The following is a 16,064-nucleotide window of genomic DNA, read 5'->3' as shown; positions in this document are numbered from 1 at the left end:
TGGGCAGTTTATGGTTGAAAAGAATCATAATTCCCCTTTGGTGGTGGTGGTGGAAACGAAAATCCTCTGCTTGTTGGGCAGTTTATGGTTGAAAAGACTCATAATTCATCTTTGGTGGTGGCGGCATAGAAAATCCTCTGCTTTTTGGGCAGTTTATGGTTGAAAAGTATCCTAATTCCCCTTTGGTGGCAGCGGCAACGAAAATCCTCTGCTTGTTGGGCAGTTTATGGTTGAAAAGACTCATAATTCCTCTTTGGTGGTGGTGACAAAGAAAATCCTCTGCTTGCTGGGCAGTTTATGGTTGAAAAGACTCATAATTCCCCTTTGGTGGCAGCGGCAACGAAAATCCTCTGCTTGTTGGGCAGTTTATGGTTGAAAAGACTCATAATTCATCTTTGGTGGTGGCGACAAAGAAAATCCTCTGCTTGCTGGGCAGTTTATGGTTGAAAAGACTCATAATTCATCTTTGGTGGTGGCGGCACCGAAAATCCTCTGCTTGTTGGGCAGTTTGTGGTTGAAAAGACTCACAATTCCCCTTTGGTGGTGGCGGCAAAGAAAATCCTCTGCTTGTTGGGCAGTTTATGGTTGAAAAGACTCATAATTCCCCTTTGGTGGTGGCGGCAAAGAAAATCCTCTGCTTGTTGGGCAGTTTATGGTTGAAAAGACTCATAATTCCTCTTTGGTTGTGGCGGCAAAGAAAATCATCTGCTTGTTGGGCAGTTTATGGTTGAAAAGACTCACAATTCCCCTTTGGTGGTGGCGGCAACGAAAATCCTCTGCTTGTTGGGCAGTTTATGGTTGAAAAGAATCATAATTCATCTTTGGTGGTGGCGGCATAGAAAATCCTCTGCTTGCTGGGCAGTTTATGGTTGAAAAGACTCATAATTCATCTTTGGTGGTGGCGGCACCGAAAATCCTCTGCTTGTTGGGCAGTTTATGTTTGAAAAGACTCATAATTCCCCTTTGGTGGTGGCAGCGGCAATGAAAATCATCTGCTTGTTGGGCAGTTAATGGTTGAAAAGACTCATAATTCCTCTTTGGTGGTGGCGGCAAAGAAAATCATCTGCTTGTTGGGCAGTTTATGGTTGAAAAGACTCACAATTCCCCTTTGGTGGTGGCGGCACCGAAAATCCTCTGCTTGTTGGGCAGTTTATGGTTGAAAAGAATCATAATTCCCCTTTGGTGGTGGTGGTGGAAACGAAAATCCTCTGCTTGTTGGGCAGTTTATGGTTGAAAAGACTCATAATTCATCTTTGGTGGTGGCGGCATAGAAAATCCTCTGCTTGTTGGGCAGTTTATGGTTGAAAAGTATCATAATTCCCCTTTGGTGGCAGCGGCAAAGAAAATCCTCTGCTTGCTGGGCAGTTTATGGTTGAAAAGACTCATAATTCATCTTTGGTGGTGGCGGCACCGAAAATCCTCTGCTTGTTGGGCAGTTTATGTTTGAAAAGACTCATAATTCCCCTTTGGTGGTGGTGGCGGCAATGAAAATCATCTGCTTGGTGGGCAGTTTATGGTTGAAAAGACTCATAATTCCTCTTTGGTGGTGGCGGCAAAGAAAATCATCTGCTTGTTGGGCAGTTTATGGTTGAAAAGAATCATAATTCCCCTTTGGTGGTGGTGGTGGAAACGAAAATCCTCTGCTTGTTGGGCAGTTTATGGTTGAAAAGACTCATAATTCATCTTTGGTGGTGGCGACAAAGAAAATCCTCTGCTTGCTTGGCAGTTTATGGTTGAAAAGACTCATAATTCCCCTTTGGTGGCAGCGGCAACGAAAATCCTCTGCTTGTTGGGCAGTTTATGGTTGAAAAGACTCATAATTCATCTTTGGTGGTGGCGACAAAGAAAATCCTCTGCTTGCTGGGCAGTTTATGGTTGAAAAGACTCATAATTCATCTTTGGTGGTGGCGGCACCGAAAATCCTCTGCTTGTTGGGCAGTTTATGTTTGAAAAGACTCATAATTCCCCTTTGGTGGTGGTGGCGGCAAAGAAAATCATCTGCTTGGTGGGCAGTTTATGGTTGAAAAGACTCATAATTCCTCTTTGGTGGTGGTGGCAAAGAAAATCATCTGCTTGTTGGGCAGTTTATGGTTGAAAAGAATCATAATTCCCCTTTGGTGGTGGTGGTGGTGGAAACGAAAATCCTCTGCTTGTTGGGCAGTTTATGGTTGAAAAGACTCATAATTCATCTTTGGTGGTGGCGGCATAGAAAATCCTCTGCTTGTTGGGCAGTTTATGGTTGAAAAGTATCCTAATTCCCCTTTGGTGGCAGCGGCAAAGAAAATCCTCTGCTTGCTGGGCAGTTTATGGTTGAAAAGACTCATAATTCATCTTTGGTGGTGGCGGCACTGAAAATCCTCTGCTTGTTGGGCAGTTTATGGTTGAAAAGACTCATAATTCATCTTTGGTGGTGGCGGCACTGAAAATCCTCTGCTTGTTGGGCAGTTTATGTTTGAAAAGACTCATAATTCCCCTTTGGTGGTGGCAGCGGCAATGAAAATCATCTGCTTGTTGGGCAGTTAATGGTTGAAAAGACTCATAATTCCTCTTTGGTGGTGGCGGCAAAGAAAATCATCTGCTTGTTGGGCAGTTTATGGTTGAAAAGACTCACAATTCCCCTTTGGTGGTGGCGGCAACGAAAATCCTCTGCTTGTTGGGCAGTTTATGGTTGAAAAGAATCATAATTCCCCTTTGGTGGTGTTGGTGGAAACGAAAATCCTCTGCTTGTTGGGCAGTTTATGGTTGAAAAGACTCATAATTCATCTTTGGTGGTGGCGGCATAGAAAATCCTCTGCTTGTTGGGCAGTTTATGGTTGAAAAGTATCATAATTCCCCTTTGGTGGCAGCGGCAAAGAAAATCCTCTGCTTGCTGGGCAGTTTATGGTTGAAAAGACTCATAATTCATCTTTGGTGGTGGCGGCACCGAAAATCCTCTGCTTGTTGGGCAGTTTATGTTTGAAAAGACTCATAATTCCCCTTTGGTGGTGGTGGCGGCAATGAAAATCATCTGCTTGGTGGGCAGTTTATGGTTGAAAAGACTCATAATTCCTCTTTGGTGGTGGCGGCAAAGAAAATCATCTGCTTGTTGGGCAGTTTATGGTTGAAAAGAATCATAATTCCCCTTTGGTGGTGGTGGTGGAAACGAAAATCCTCTGCTTGTTGGGCAGTTTATGGTTGAAAAGACTCATAATTCATCTTTGGTGGTGGCGGCATAGAAAATCCTCTGCTTTTTGGGCAGTTTATGGTTGAAAAGTATCCTAATTCCCCTTTGGTGGCAGCGGCAACGAAAATCCTCTGCTTGTTGGGCAGTTTATGGTTGAAAAGACTCATAATTCCTCTTTGGTGGTGGTGACAAAGAAAATCCTCTGCTTGCTGGGCAGTTTATGGTTGAAAAGACTCATAATTCCCCTTTGGTGGCAGCGGCAACGAAAATCCTCTGCTTGTTGGGCAGTTTATGGTTGAAAAGACTCATAATTCATCTTTGGTGGTGGCGACAAAGAAAATCCTCTGCTTGTTGGGCAGTTTATGTTTGAAAAGACTCCTAATTCCCCTTTGGTGGTGGTGGCAGCAATGAAAATCCTCTGCTTGCTGGGCAGTTTATGGTTGAAAAGACTCATAATTCATCTTTGGTGGTGGCGGCACCGAAAATCCTCTGCTTGTTGGGCAGTTTATGTTTGAAAAGACTCCTAATTCCCCTTTGGTGGTGGTGGCAGCAATGAAAATCATCTGCTTGGTGGGCAGTTTATGGTTGAAAAGACTCATAATTCCTCTTTGGTGGTGGTGGCAAAGAAAATCATCTGCTTGTTGGGCAGTTTATGGTTGAAAAGAATCATAATTCCCCTTTGGTGGTGGTGGTGGTGGAAACGAAAATCCTCTGCTTGTTGGGCAGTTTATGGTTGAAAAGACTCATAATTCATCTTTGGTGGTGGCGGCATAGAAAATCCTCTGCTTGTTGGGCAGTTTATGGTTGAAAAGACTCATAATTCATCTTTGGTGGTGGCGGCACTGAAAATCCTCTGCTTGTTGGGCAGTTTATGTTTGAAAAGACTCATAATTCCCCTTTGGTGGTGGCGGCGGCAATGAAAATCATCTGCTTGGTGGGCAGTTTATGGTTGAAAAGACTCATAATTCCCTTTGGTGGTGGCGGCGGCAACAACAAAATTCCTCTGCTTGTTGGGCAGTTTATGGTTGAAAAGACCCACTGGTTTATGGGATGTTACTTAAAAACACATTTTTTGTGCTGTACAAACAGTTCTTTTCTCTAATAACCATGACAGCAATTTTTCTAATTACTGCTAGGCATTCATAACATAATATTATCCAGCTCCAAATGTACATTTACAACACAAAGAGGGTAATGACAAATGGTTATTTGTTTCAGTTTTAAGATTAATGTTGCTCTATTCAGAACTGCTCATTAATTGCTCTGCAGATCAGTTTCTGGGAGGCAAATGCTAGCTGTGTTGCTCTACAAAATGCTGTAAGTATCACTTTGGCTATGGCCGTACAGAATACATTTAGATTACCATGTATTTGTCTGAAATAAAAAGGACTTAAAGCCAAAGTTACTCTGCTAAAGTTTAAGTCATTTTTTGGACTTCATTAATATAAAGGTAAAATACACTCTGATTATCATCAGGGTCGGCATTCTGTTATGTCTAAGCAAATAGAAAATATAACTAGTGATGGGCGATCCGTCAGGAATGGATTCGCGACGAATTTTCGCGTTTTGACATTGGCAGGTTTTTTTTGCAAAATGGGAGACAAAATTTGGCACTGCAAAATGGGATAGCTTCGCTCATCACTACCTATTTGTACAGGCCATTCTGCCTACTGGGATGCCAATGGGAAACTGTAGCTTTTTTATGTCTTTCGTGAAGAAATAATTCTTCATTTTGATTTTTTGGGGGGCAAATTTTTGAATGAATGAAAATGGGACACATTTACTAAAATTCATTTTTTTTGCTGGCCTTGAAAGTCGTATAAACTCGACATGATATAGATTCTAATTAAACTCGATCATTGCTGTATTTATAAAATGTCACAATAATATCTGAATCGTTTGTATGAAAATTTCGAGTTCACATTCGAAAGTATTAAAATTCAAGTTTAAACAGATGTTCGTTTCCAGGAGTCCTCTTTACTAGTGATGAGCGAATCTGTCCCGTTTCACTTCGCCGAAAAATTCACGGATCTTTCAAAAGATTTGTGAAATGGCGAAAATGTCGCGCAGCAAAAAAAATTGATGCCTGTGACTATTCTTTTGATGCCCACGACTATTCTTTTGACACCTGCGACTATTCTTGTGACAATTTTTGGACTAAACATTTCGCCCATCACTACTCTTTATTATCCCCAAACAGGAATTGCTCCAGCAGCCATTTTAGGAGCTCATGGAAACAATAATGTGTTAAAGTTTCACTTGAAACTGGGTGAAACTGAAAACAATGATGGGATTAACTTCCCCTTGAAAACATGTGAAACTGAAAACTAAGGGAATTAAGTTCCCCTTGAAGCTGGGTGAAACTGAACACAATGAGGGGATTAACTTCCCCTTGAATCTGGGTGCAACTGAAAACAATGACTGGATTAACTTCCCCTTGAATCTGGGTGAAACTGAAAACAATGAGGGATTAACTTCCCTTTGCAGCTGGGTGAAACGGAAAACAATGAGGGGATTAACTTGTCCTTGAAAATGTGTCAAGGACAGGCTGTCACTGACTATTCTATTCCTCTACTATTCTAAGCCTCCATACTACGCAATGGTATTCGACAGATCAAACCTGCCAAATTTTTTTTTTGACAAAAAAAAGTTAACTAAGCATTAATAAATCACGAATTATGGGAGTTATTTTCTAAAAACTCAAAATTTTCGGAAAATAATAACAGAAAAAATTGAGTTTTGGAGAAAACCCATTCATAAATCTCAAAATTATCTAGAAGTTAAAAAAAAATCCAACTTTATCTCAGAATTTCTTGGTAAATGTGCCCCAATGCATTACGGAATTACAAAATGTACCTTGTGAAAACTTGCTCCATCTGTAGATTTTTTTTTTCTCAGTTAAATATTATATTTGGAAATGTATTGCACAATAAAGCTGCAAAATATACTGTAAATGATTCATCCCGTAAACATGCAAAATTGTAACCAAAAAAAATCTTATTGTCAGTTCTACGTTCATGTGACAATGTCGGCAGGTTTTGTCGTGTTGTTTTCTAATATAGATTGATGGAAGGGCTTATGCCATACACAGTCCTGTGAAACATTGCACCTTGCTTTTACGCTGCTTCAGCTGAATGTGTTCCTTGTAAATCTCCCCTGCTATCAATCTACCCTGTCACACCTGCATGGAAATCTGACCCTGAGATGGAAAAGCAGGTTTGGCAGAACCTTGTGTAAAAAGGAATTTTGTGTTAAGAAAAAAAAAGAAAGGCAAATTTAAAATGGTTGTTTTGAAAGCATATATAAAATGTATTTACAGCAGCAGAAAGAAGTGGGTGTGGGGAATACCTACATATAGATATAATGTAAGTAACATCCAAAAGAAATTCCTCTGACTAGTGATGAACGAATGTTTCCCCCAGACATGGATTCACAGCGAATTTCCACATTTCGCCATTGGCAAATTGTTTCACAAAACTTCTGCGAAAGTTCACCGCAGAAAAAATCGTTGTGAGCAACAAAAAAATCACGCCGTTTTGCAAATTTTTCTGTTTGGTGAATTTTTTGGTGAAACGGGACAGATACGCTCATCACTACCTATGGCAATTACTAGCAACACTGCCAAAGGAAAGGAACTGTTCAATGTAAAAATGAAACTGGGTGAAATAGACAGACTGCGCAAAATAAAAAATGTTTTCAATATAGTTAGTGAGGCAAAAATGTAATCTACAGTGGAGGAAATAATTATTTGACCCCTCACTGATTTTGTAAGTTTGTCCAATGACAAAGAAATGAAAAGTCTCAGAACAGTATCATTTCAATGGTAGGTTTATTTTAACAGTGGCAGATAGCACATCAAAAGGAAAATCGAAAAAATAACTTTAAATAAAAGATAGCAACTGATTTGCATTTCATTGAGTGAAATAAGTTTTTGAACCCTCTAACAAAAAAAGACTTAATACTTAGTGGAAAAACCCTTGTTTGCAAGCACAGAGGTCAAACGTTTCTTGTAATTGATGACCAAGTTTGCGCACATTTTAGGAGGAATGTTGGTCCCACTCCTCTTTGCAGATCATCTCTAAATCCCTAAGGTTTCGAGGCCGTCTCTGTGCAACTCTGAGCTTGAGCTCCCTCCATAGGTTTTCTATTGGATTAAGGTCCGGAGACTGACTAGGCCACTCCATGACCTTAATGTGCTTCTTCTTGAGCCACTCCTTTGTTGCCTTTGCTGTATGTTTTGGGTCATTGCCCATCCACGACCCATTTTCAGTTTCCTGGCAGAGGGAAGGAGGTTGTCGTTCAGGATTTCACGATACATGGCTCCGTCCATTTTCCCGTTAATGCGAATAAGTTGTCCTGTGCCCTTAGCAGAAAAACACCCCCAAAGCAAAATGTTTCCACCCCCATGCTTGACGGTGGGGACGGTGTTTTGGGGGTCATAGGCAGCATTTTTCTTCCTCCAAACACAGTGAGTTGAGTTAATGCCAAAGAGCTCTATTTTGGTCTCATCAGACCACAGCACCTTCTCCCAGTCACTCACAGAATCATTCAGGTGTTCATTGGCAAACTTCAGACGGGCCTGCACATGTGCCTTCTTGAGCAGGGGGACCTTGCGAGCCCTGCAGGATTTTAATCCATTGCGGTGTAATGTGTTTCCAATGGTTTCTCTCTAAGCTGTTAGCAGTCAGTAGCCAATCAGTGACTTGAGGTGGGGTCATATGGGCCATAACTAGTGATGGGCAAAATAATTTGCCAGGCATAGATTTGCAGCGAATTTCCACGTTTCACCATTGCCGGATTGTTTCAGAAAACAGGCGACAAAATTTGTCATGGAAAAAAAATGGTCACCCACGTCAATAAATGTTTTCCGTTTTGCAAATCATTCAAAGGTTTGAAAATTTTTCGGCAAAGCAGAACGGGACAGATTCGCTGATCACTAGCCATTACTGTTCAGTTTGTTTGCATTTGAATCTGACCTGCGTGCTCACAAAGTAACTGAACAATTATGTTCCATGTGGCCCTCCTAAAGTCACTGACTAACTAAGAGATTAGAAAGCTGTAAAGCAGGAAGTAGTGTTCTGGCTATTATGTTAGACATCTGCCCGCTCCAGCCTTTATAGATTACATTTTGTGCCTAACTAACTATATTACAAATATTTTTTTATTTTGCGCAGTCTGTCTGTTTTACCCAGTAGAGAGCTGTAAAGCAGAAAGTAGTGTTCTGGCTATTATGTTAGACATCTGCCCACTCCAGCCTTTATACAGTACATTACATTTTGTGCCTAACTAACTATATTCCAAATTTATTTATTTTTTTATTTTGCGGTCTGTCTGTTTTACCCAGTTTCATTTTTACACTGAACTGAAGTATGGGCTAAAAAATATTTTCCTAAGAAAAGCAGTGTCTTTTGTCTTAGAAATGTCAGATGACTCCTCTCTGTTCACGAACTTCATCTTTTAGGCAGAGTACCATAACAAGACTTTGCTTTCCTCCAAAAATGTAATTTTTGTTGACTGTAGCCATCACCAGCAGCTGGCGATGTTGTTTCAAATATATTATATTATCAGAAAATGCTAACATCTTGAAACCTAAAATAAAAAAAAAATTATATCAATTGCAGTAGTGCTAAGGTTATTATTGAGAAAATGTCAAATATTCTGCTAATACATGTTTATGTTTAACCTGCCATTAGAATGATTTGTTACTAATATATTGATTTATTCTCAGATCTTGGAAACTTCAGTGGGCGGATAAGGAGCGCAGTGTCCGTGAGAGAAGGCCAGGGAGTTGTTCTGATGTGTTCTCCTCCTCATCACTCTCCAGGTACAGTCTGTCTTCTTTACTGTTCACTTTCCCTTACCCTCCTATTGAGAAAATTATATTCTTGTCTAGCTGTTAAGTAAAGTCCTTTTATTATTATTATTATTAACATTTATTTATAAAGCGCCAACATATCCCGCAGCGCTGTACAATAAGTGGGTTACATACATTGGACATACAGAGTAACATATAAAGCAATCAGTAACCGATACAAGAGGTGAAGAGAACCCTGCCCAAAAGAGCTTACAATCTACAAGGAGAAAGGGTTGAGACACAAGGTGTGGGAATGGGCAAGACCAGAGTTGTGAGAGGTGTGGCTCAGGGTGTTGCTAAACTAGATTAGGGTAAGCTTCTCTAAATAAATGCGTTTTTAGAGATATATTGAAGGCAGAGAGATTGGGAGAAAGTCTGACAGTTTGTGGGAGCGAATTCCAGAGAAGGGGGGCAGCCCTTGTAAAGTCTTGAATGCGAGCGTGTGAGGAGGGAATGAGAGAGGAGTTGAGGAGCAGGTCAGTAGAGGAGCGTAACAAGCGGGTTGGATGGTACCTAGAGATGAGTTCAGAGATGTAGGGTGGGGCAGAGTTATGGACTGCTTTAAATGTGAGGGTCAATAGCTTGAATTTTATCCTGGATGGTAGGGGAAGCCAGTGCAGGGATTGGCAGAGTGGCATGGCAGAGGAGGAGCGGTTGGAGAGGTGTATGAGCCTGGGTTCTTTTATGGTTATTGAACTGGTGTCACTTGTTACATGACTATATGGGTATGAGATCCATCATCCCAAAAGCTTCATTAGAAAGCTCCAAATACTACTGAAGTGACATTTGCCATATTGTCCTTATTAAACAAATAACTTGTAGTTTTCGACTGATTTGCATTTGTTTCTGTAATGATAAGAAAGAACCTTGTACAACCTGATTTCCAAAAAAGTTGGGACACTAAACAAATTGTGAATAAAAACTGAATGCAATGATGTGGAGGTGCCCAACTTTTTTGGAATCTGGTTTGTACTTGAAATCTAATCCATCTCGATGAAAGAAAAAGAAAAACCCTACTTGTTTTTTTTTTTTTTCCTGGTTCATGTATCTTTAAGACCCCTTATGGAAGGAGATCAAATAAAATCAGTCCCACCATAATGGCAGAAGTCATGCCTACAAGCTGCTAAATTCCCTAGCGTACTCCTTCTACTGAACCATCTAAAAGAGTCCCTGTAGGACTTAGGAACAATGTGCCCCCGGGGGTCATGTAATTCAGATTTTGTTGGGGGATCAAACATTTTGTTGTAATCCCCTTGATGGCTTTGATCTATATGAACAAAAAAAGTAAAAAAAAAAAATACAAAAGATCATTTCTCTGGGCTAATTACTAATGCACAATAAACAGAGCTTAGTTTTTATTAAAAGTCTACAGAAAAGCTTGGTTTTACTGTTCCTCTGGGAACAGCACATTAGTACTATCCCCAGGCTCGTAATGGGGTAATGTTCCCTGAAACATAATGTGTTGTTTAGTTCCCAAAGGTACAGGATAAGCAAAGTTTCCTTTTCCCTTGGTTTAGTGATTTTGTATTCTCATACATTTTGTATTTACAGTATTGATAGTCATTTTTTTTATATTTGTAGCAGTATTCATTTTGCTCAGGTGCTCTAATAAACAGTCAAGTAAAGATTGAGTGCCATATGGAAAGAGCCACTTGAAAAATAGGAAGGCGGGGCTTTTGAAAAATACACAAGGACATGTATGCCTAGATAAGGACATAGTGAGCACTACCTAGTCACGTTGGTAGAATTTGCAGATCTGAGGAATAAGTGTAGATCACAAAACAATATAATGTCAACAGTAACATACAACCAAGAGGTCCACTTTCCATTCTGCCCCTAAGTAATAAGGTAATACAAAAATGGCCAAAGTAGGTGCACAATACTTTCAATTATCGTAATTGGCTATTTAAACCACGTCCATCATTACCAACACTGGTGGAACTAAATCATACAATTACATTCTTGACAATTCAGTGAGTCCTATTTTGTGGGGGAGGCCCCTTCCTGTTTCAATAGAAATAATATCCCTCTCCACAAAACAAGGTCTATACAGAATGGATTTGCTGAGATGGTTCTGGTTTAAGTTGACTACCTACACAGAAGTCTACCCTCATCCCAAATGTATACCTGTAGGACAAATTGTATACTAGAGGCATCTGAGTGAGACCTGATCTAAAACATCAGTGTCCAACCTCTTTTGTATGTATTAAAGAAAATCCCACCAACAATGTTTCAACATCTAGCGGGAAGTCTTCCAAAAGAGTGGAGAGTAATGGCAGCAAAGAGAGGATCAACTTGATAGTAACAAATTTGGTTTTGTTATGGGATGTTGGACATGCAGGTATCCAACTACATTTAGCTATATAATGGCTCATGTACATCCACAAGTGCAGTTGCAGTTCCCACACTTTCCTTGCAGTCCGTTGCACGTAAAACCAGTTTCATTTAAGGTACATCAAAATGCGTTGCTTGCACTTCTGCATAGTTGTGTTCTGCATCACTCAGCGCCTTCTGTTCTGAATTGAGTTCTGTGCTGCCATGGGAACCCTGGAACGACTGCCATCTCCAGATTAGGTAGTAGCTCCATGGTTCCCTCAGTGCTTTACATCAATCACAGCAGTTCAGTTGTGTTGAAAGAATATGGTGCACACAACAATTGCATGGCGAAACCAGAAAGAGCACCTCATAGATACTTTCCATGTAATTGGAAAGGTTTAGGTGTATCTTTAAATTTACTACAATAATTTTATTTTTATTCATCTGTTTAAGGAGCCATAGAACAATGATGACCTAGATTTACCACCATAGAAGCTTAATTGCACCAGTAAAGTTACCTATGCCAAACAATGAAATCATTTCTTTAATTCTCCGAATTGTAGTTGTCTGACCTAAGCTCATTGCTAAAGCAATGGAATTAGCCACAGAATCTCCATTAAGGAGAAGGAAAGGTAAAAAACTAAGTAAGTTTTAGAAAGGTCTGTGTAAATACAGCCATAAGCACTTACAGAAGTGCTGCTCTGAGTCCACAGTGGGAAAAAAAATCACATTTCATTCTTTTCTGTGATCTTTGGCACAAGCCTACTAAGTTTGCTCCTCTCTCCCCCTCCCTTCTGCTCTCTCCCCCTCCCCTCTCTGCTGTAATCTGAGCTGAGAGCTGTTCCCTGCCTGAACTCTGCTGCCTGGAAGTGAAGTCAGACCAAACTAAAATGGCTGCTGCTATCTTAAACAAACAGAGGGAGCTTCCAGGACTGCAGAATATGTAAAGCATTCTAGCGTGCACTATTATTAAGTTATTGATAATAAAATGGCTGAGTAGCTTCCCTTCTCTGTTTACAAAGATCTAAGTATATAATTATCATTACAAACATTTATTTAATAATTATGGTTCTACCAGAGCCAGGAATGCCCACTAAAATCAAAAGCGTTCCTATCTGGTTTTCTATTCCTCTTTGTGTATAGACTTCCAGATGGTCATAGTCCACATGCAGTTATTTATGTTGTTTAATCCATACTACAGCTCACGCTTGGTATAAATTCTACTCGCACAGCACCAGGAGACAAAACAGGACCAGATGGTCTTTTAAATAACTATGGAATTCCTACTAAACCAATAAATACTACTTTTTACACCATTTTAAATACAGATATTGGTTGAAACTTAAATAACATAGTAAGTTTGCAGATCTGGATTTCTTTTAAGCTAAATTGATATGATTTGGTGGAGAAAGGGGTATTTTTATATTTACAGCTAGAGTTACTGTTAATCATAATGGTTCAGTGCTCCAGTGCAGCTGTGTATAACTTAGATGTTCTAATCTGTTAACCTTGTATTGTAAAGAGATTGCAAAAAAACAACATGGTTTTTATTTCAGTAGTATCCTCTGTCTAGCATATTGGGATAAATGCAATAATGTATCCCAATAATAATAGATTGGAGGTGCTGCTTTGTAGATTAATCAAAACAAACCGACAAGTGTTTGTTAATACCATCCACTGCCACTCCCTATCACAGCTATCTTGTATACCCCACTTCTGCTCATCCTGGCATGGACACAGTCATGGAAGTAAGATGCACATAGTGGAGAAAGCAGGAATCCTCTAATGTAATGCAATATATTCTGCACACAACAGTGTTCACAGGCCCTTTATTAAGGGTTAAATGATAGGACAAAAACTCAGAAGCAGGAAGTTCCACATATCAGTAATTGCCCCAGTGGAACTTATTAAAACTGCCCCCCAGTGCTATAAAGCAGCGGTGCTAAACACTGAATCCCTGTGCCATCCTCATTACTCGGATGAGACCATTTCCAATACAGTTTTTGTTGTTTTGTTTACATACAACCCAAAATTTCTTACCCAAGGCATCACATTAAGGTTTCTGTTTATGTTTAGCACAAGGGACCATTATGTCCATAGTTTTTTTTTCAAATGACTTTATTTCTCTTCATCTTGAAAAAGAATGGCAGGATTATAGTGTATATTGCCACTGGAAATAGCAATACAATTATTTATGTAGGCTATGTGGCCTCTGCTCTGGAGAACCCAGTTTATGGTCCTGTTTAGCTGGCCATTCCTCTAATGGACTTGGTGCCTTAGGTTGGTGGCCACGCGGGGGGAACTCACACAGGGTTTGGGGATGTATTATTCCTAAGCGGGTTTTCTTAAATATGAAAAAGTTTGCCACCTATTAGGTGCCAAACTTTTTCTTACTTAAGAAAGCCCCCTTAGGAAAAAATACCTCAACAAATGAGGTTTTTTTTTCACCGAAACCCTCACGTGAGGATTCCTTTATGATTACTCGAGCCGAAAGGCTCAAGCGATCATAAATCAGCACCTAAAAGTGAACGTTCAGTCGATAACACTTCATAGATTCTAGGGTATCATGCCGAGCAGGTCAGATGAGATCGCCACCCACAAGCACATCACACTAGCTGGCGGCTTACCCGAGGGTGAGACAGTGAGCACAGCAGTGAAGAGAGGCTGGAAGGCCAAATAGCGTAGTACCGAAGGAGTAGGCAGAAGAATAGTTAAACAAGTCCGGGTCGTGGCAGGCAGCAAGGATTCAACAACAACAAACATTTGTAAAGCGCTTTTCTCCCGTGGGACCCAAAGCGCATAAGCTTGTCTCATATCAGTACATATCTATGTGTGCAGAGGAAAAGTTATGTGGCCATAAATGCCAGGCTAAACAGATGGCTTTTCAGTTTTGATTTAAACGTGTCCAGGGTTGGAGCTGTCTTGATCCCGTTTGGCAAGGCATTCCACAGGGTAGGGGCAGCATGACAGAAAGCTCTGGATCCAAAGGTTTTCAGTTGAACTCTGGGGGGGTGGTCAGATTATTGGATCCATTTGATCTAAGATTGTGGGAGGTGTGATGTCGTTGCAACAAGTCCTTCAGGTATCCAGGGCCTAGGCCATGTAGGGATTTGAATGTCAGCATGCCAATTTTGAAAAGGATTCTCCATTTTATGGGTAGCCAGTGTAGTGAGAGAAGGATTGGTGTTATGTGGCAATGGCGGGGTTGGCTTGTTAGCAATCTTGCGGCAGCATTCTGTACTAGCTGCAGGCGGTGTAGGTCTTTATTTGGCAGGCCTGCATAGAGGGCATTGCAATAGTCCAGTTGTGATGTGATGAAGGCGTGAACTAGTGTTGGAAGAACCTCAGAAGGAATGAGGTGTTTAATTTTTGCAATATTCCTTAGGTTCCTAAGGTCAGGCAAGAAGGTCAAACCAGCAGGTCAATAGGATACAGGACGCTAGGCACGAGAGCTTGACAACTGAGCGCTGTTGCCTAAGTGTTTTGGCTATTTAAAGGGTTTGCATTTGGCTCAAAAATGCAATGTTCGTCAACGTAATGATACACGCGTAAATTGTTGTGTGCAGGAATAGTCTCACGCAGGAATAGTCTCGCCCAGGAATAGTCTCGCCCAGGAATAGTCTCGCCCAGGAATAGTCTCGCGCAGGAATAGTCTCGCCCAGGAATAGTCTCGCCCAGGAATAGTCTCGCGCAGGAATAGTCTCGCGCAGGAATAGTCTCGCGCAGGAATAGTCGCTCGAGTAGTGACGTCATCTCGCATGCGTTCCACTTGGCTTAGTGCTTTCCACCCGGATCCATCGCACACGCTGTGGGTGAGTGGCCTTACATAGGGTGACTTAAGCAAAAGGAAAGAAAATGGCAAATTCAACTCTTGGAATTTCCATTGGGCAAATACAGAGGTTCAATTTCAGGTACAGCAGTTTGTGTTTGGTAGTTACCGGCTCACTATTGCCTACAAGTACATAATTTGGCCAGAAGTTTGTATTATGCTTATTAAACTACATTACCCTCAACAGAAGAAGGAGGCTTGTTTATTACATATGTCTTGCTGGTTTATATGATGTAAAACAAGCTACTTTGTGTACAGCACTCCCCCATCCATGTATATGTGCCTTTGATCACTCCAAGCCCCATCTTACATTTGGAGTGTTTGTAGCTGAACGGATGAATACACATTTCAGTTGTTTATTCATTTGACATTTGTTTTTCATCTCTGTATTATTGTGAAGACAGCACTTTAACCTCCCAAATCTTCCATATGTTCTCATTTTATAGGGAATGACATTTTAAATGGAAAGTTGGGCACTCAGTAATGCATGGATAGGCAAAGTACACCAATGAGTGTTTTATCAGCAGCTTGCCAGGCTGGGAATAAACCAGAGCTGAAAGCAATAGATAATATTAATAATGCAGTACTCTGATTTTTTTTCCATTGAGAACTCCTGCAGCTTTGCGTTGCATCTTTCTTACTAATATCTATGCTTTTATTTCTCCATTCGAGCACGTTTGTATTGTTCTGGTTTATTCTGTGAGCAAGCTATCAAGCGGGCGTTGCCGGAATGGCAATAAGAGTTAAGTGGCTGTAGCCCGTATGATAGGAAGTCGGCACTGACATGTACGGCTGAATAATATTGAAGAGTAAATCTGAAACATCCCTGATTTAAGCAATTCAGAGATGTGTCACTTGATTTCCTCTGAGAGAAGGGAATTGTTAATCATTCAGCCTTCCAG

The 16,064-nt window shown here is 40.6% G+C and overlaps 1 protein-coding gene across 1 annotated transcript in view; it reads left to right on the top strand.

Annotated features, from left to right (window-relative positions):
- Positions 1–16,064, top strand: part of cntn5 (contactin 5) — a 778,158-nt gene that overhangs the window by 537,202 nt on the left and 224,892 nt on the right. Inside the window, exon 8 of the mRNA XM_018091747.2 lies at positions 8,892–8,987. Within this exon, the coding sequence (XP_017947236.1) occupies positions 8,892–8,987 (96 nt within the window). The remainder of the gene's footprint in view (positions 1–8,891; positions 8,988–16,064) is intronic.

This window comes from Xenopus tropicalis, chromosome 2, assembly GCF_000004195.4.
Source record: "Xenopus tropicalis strain Nigerian chromosome 2, UCB_Xtro_10.0, whole genome shotgun sequence".
NCBI classification, from domain to species: Eukaryota; Metazoa; Chordata; class Amphibia; order Anura; family Pipidae; genus Xenopus; species Xenopus tropicalis.
This window is presented reverse-complemented; position numbering and strand designations above follow the sequence as displayed.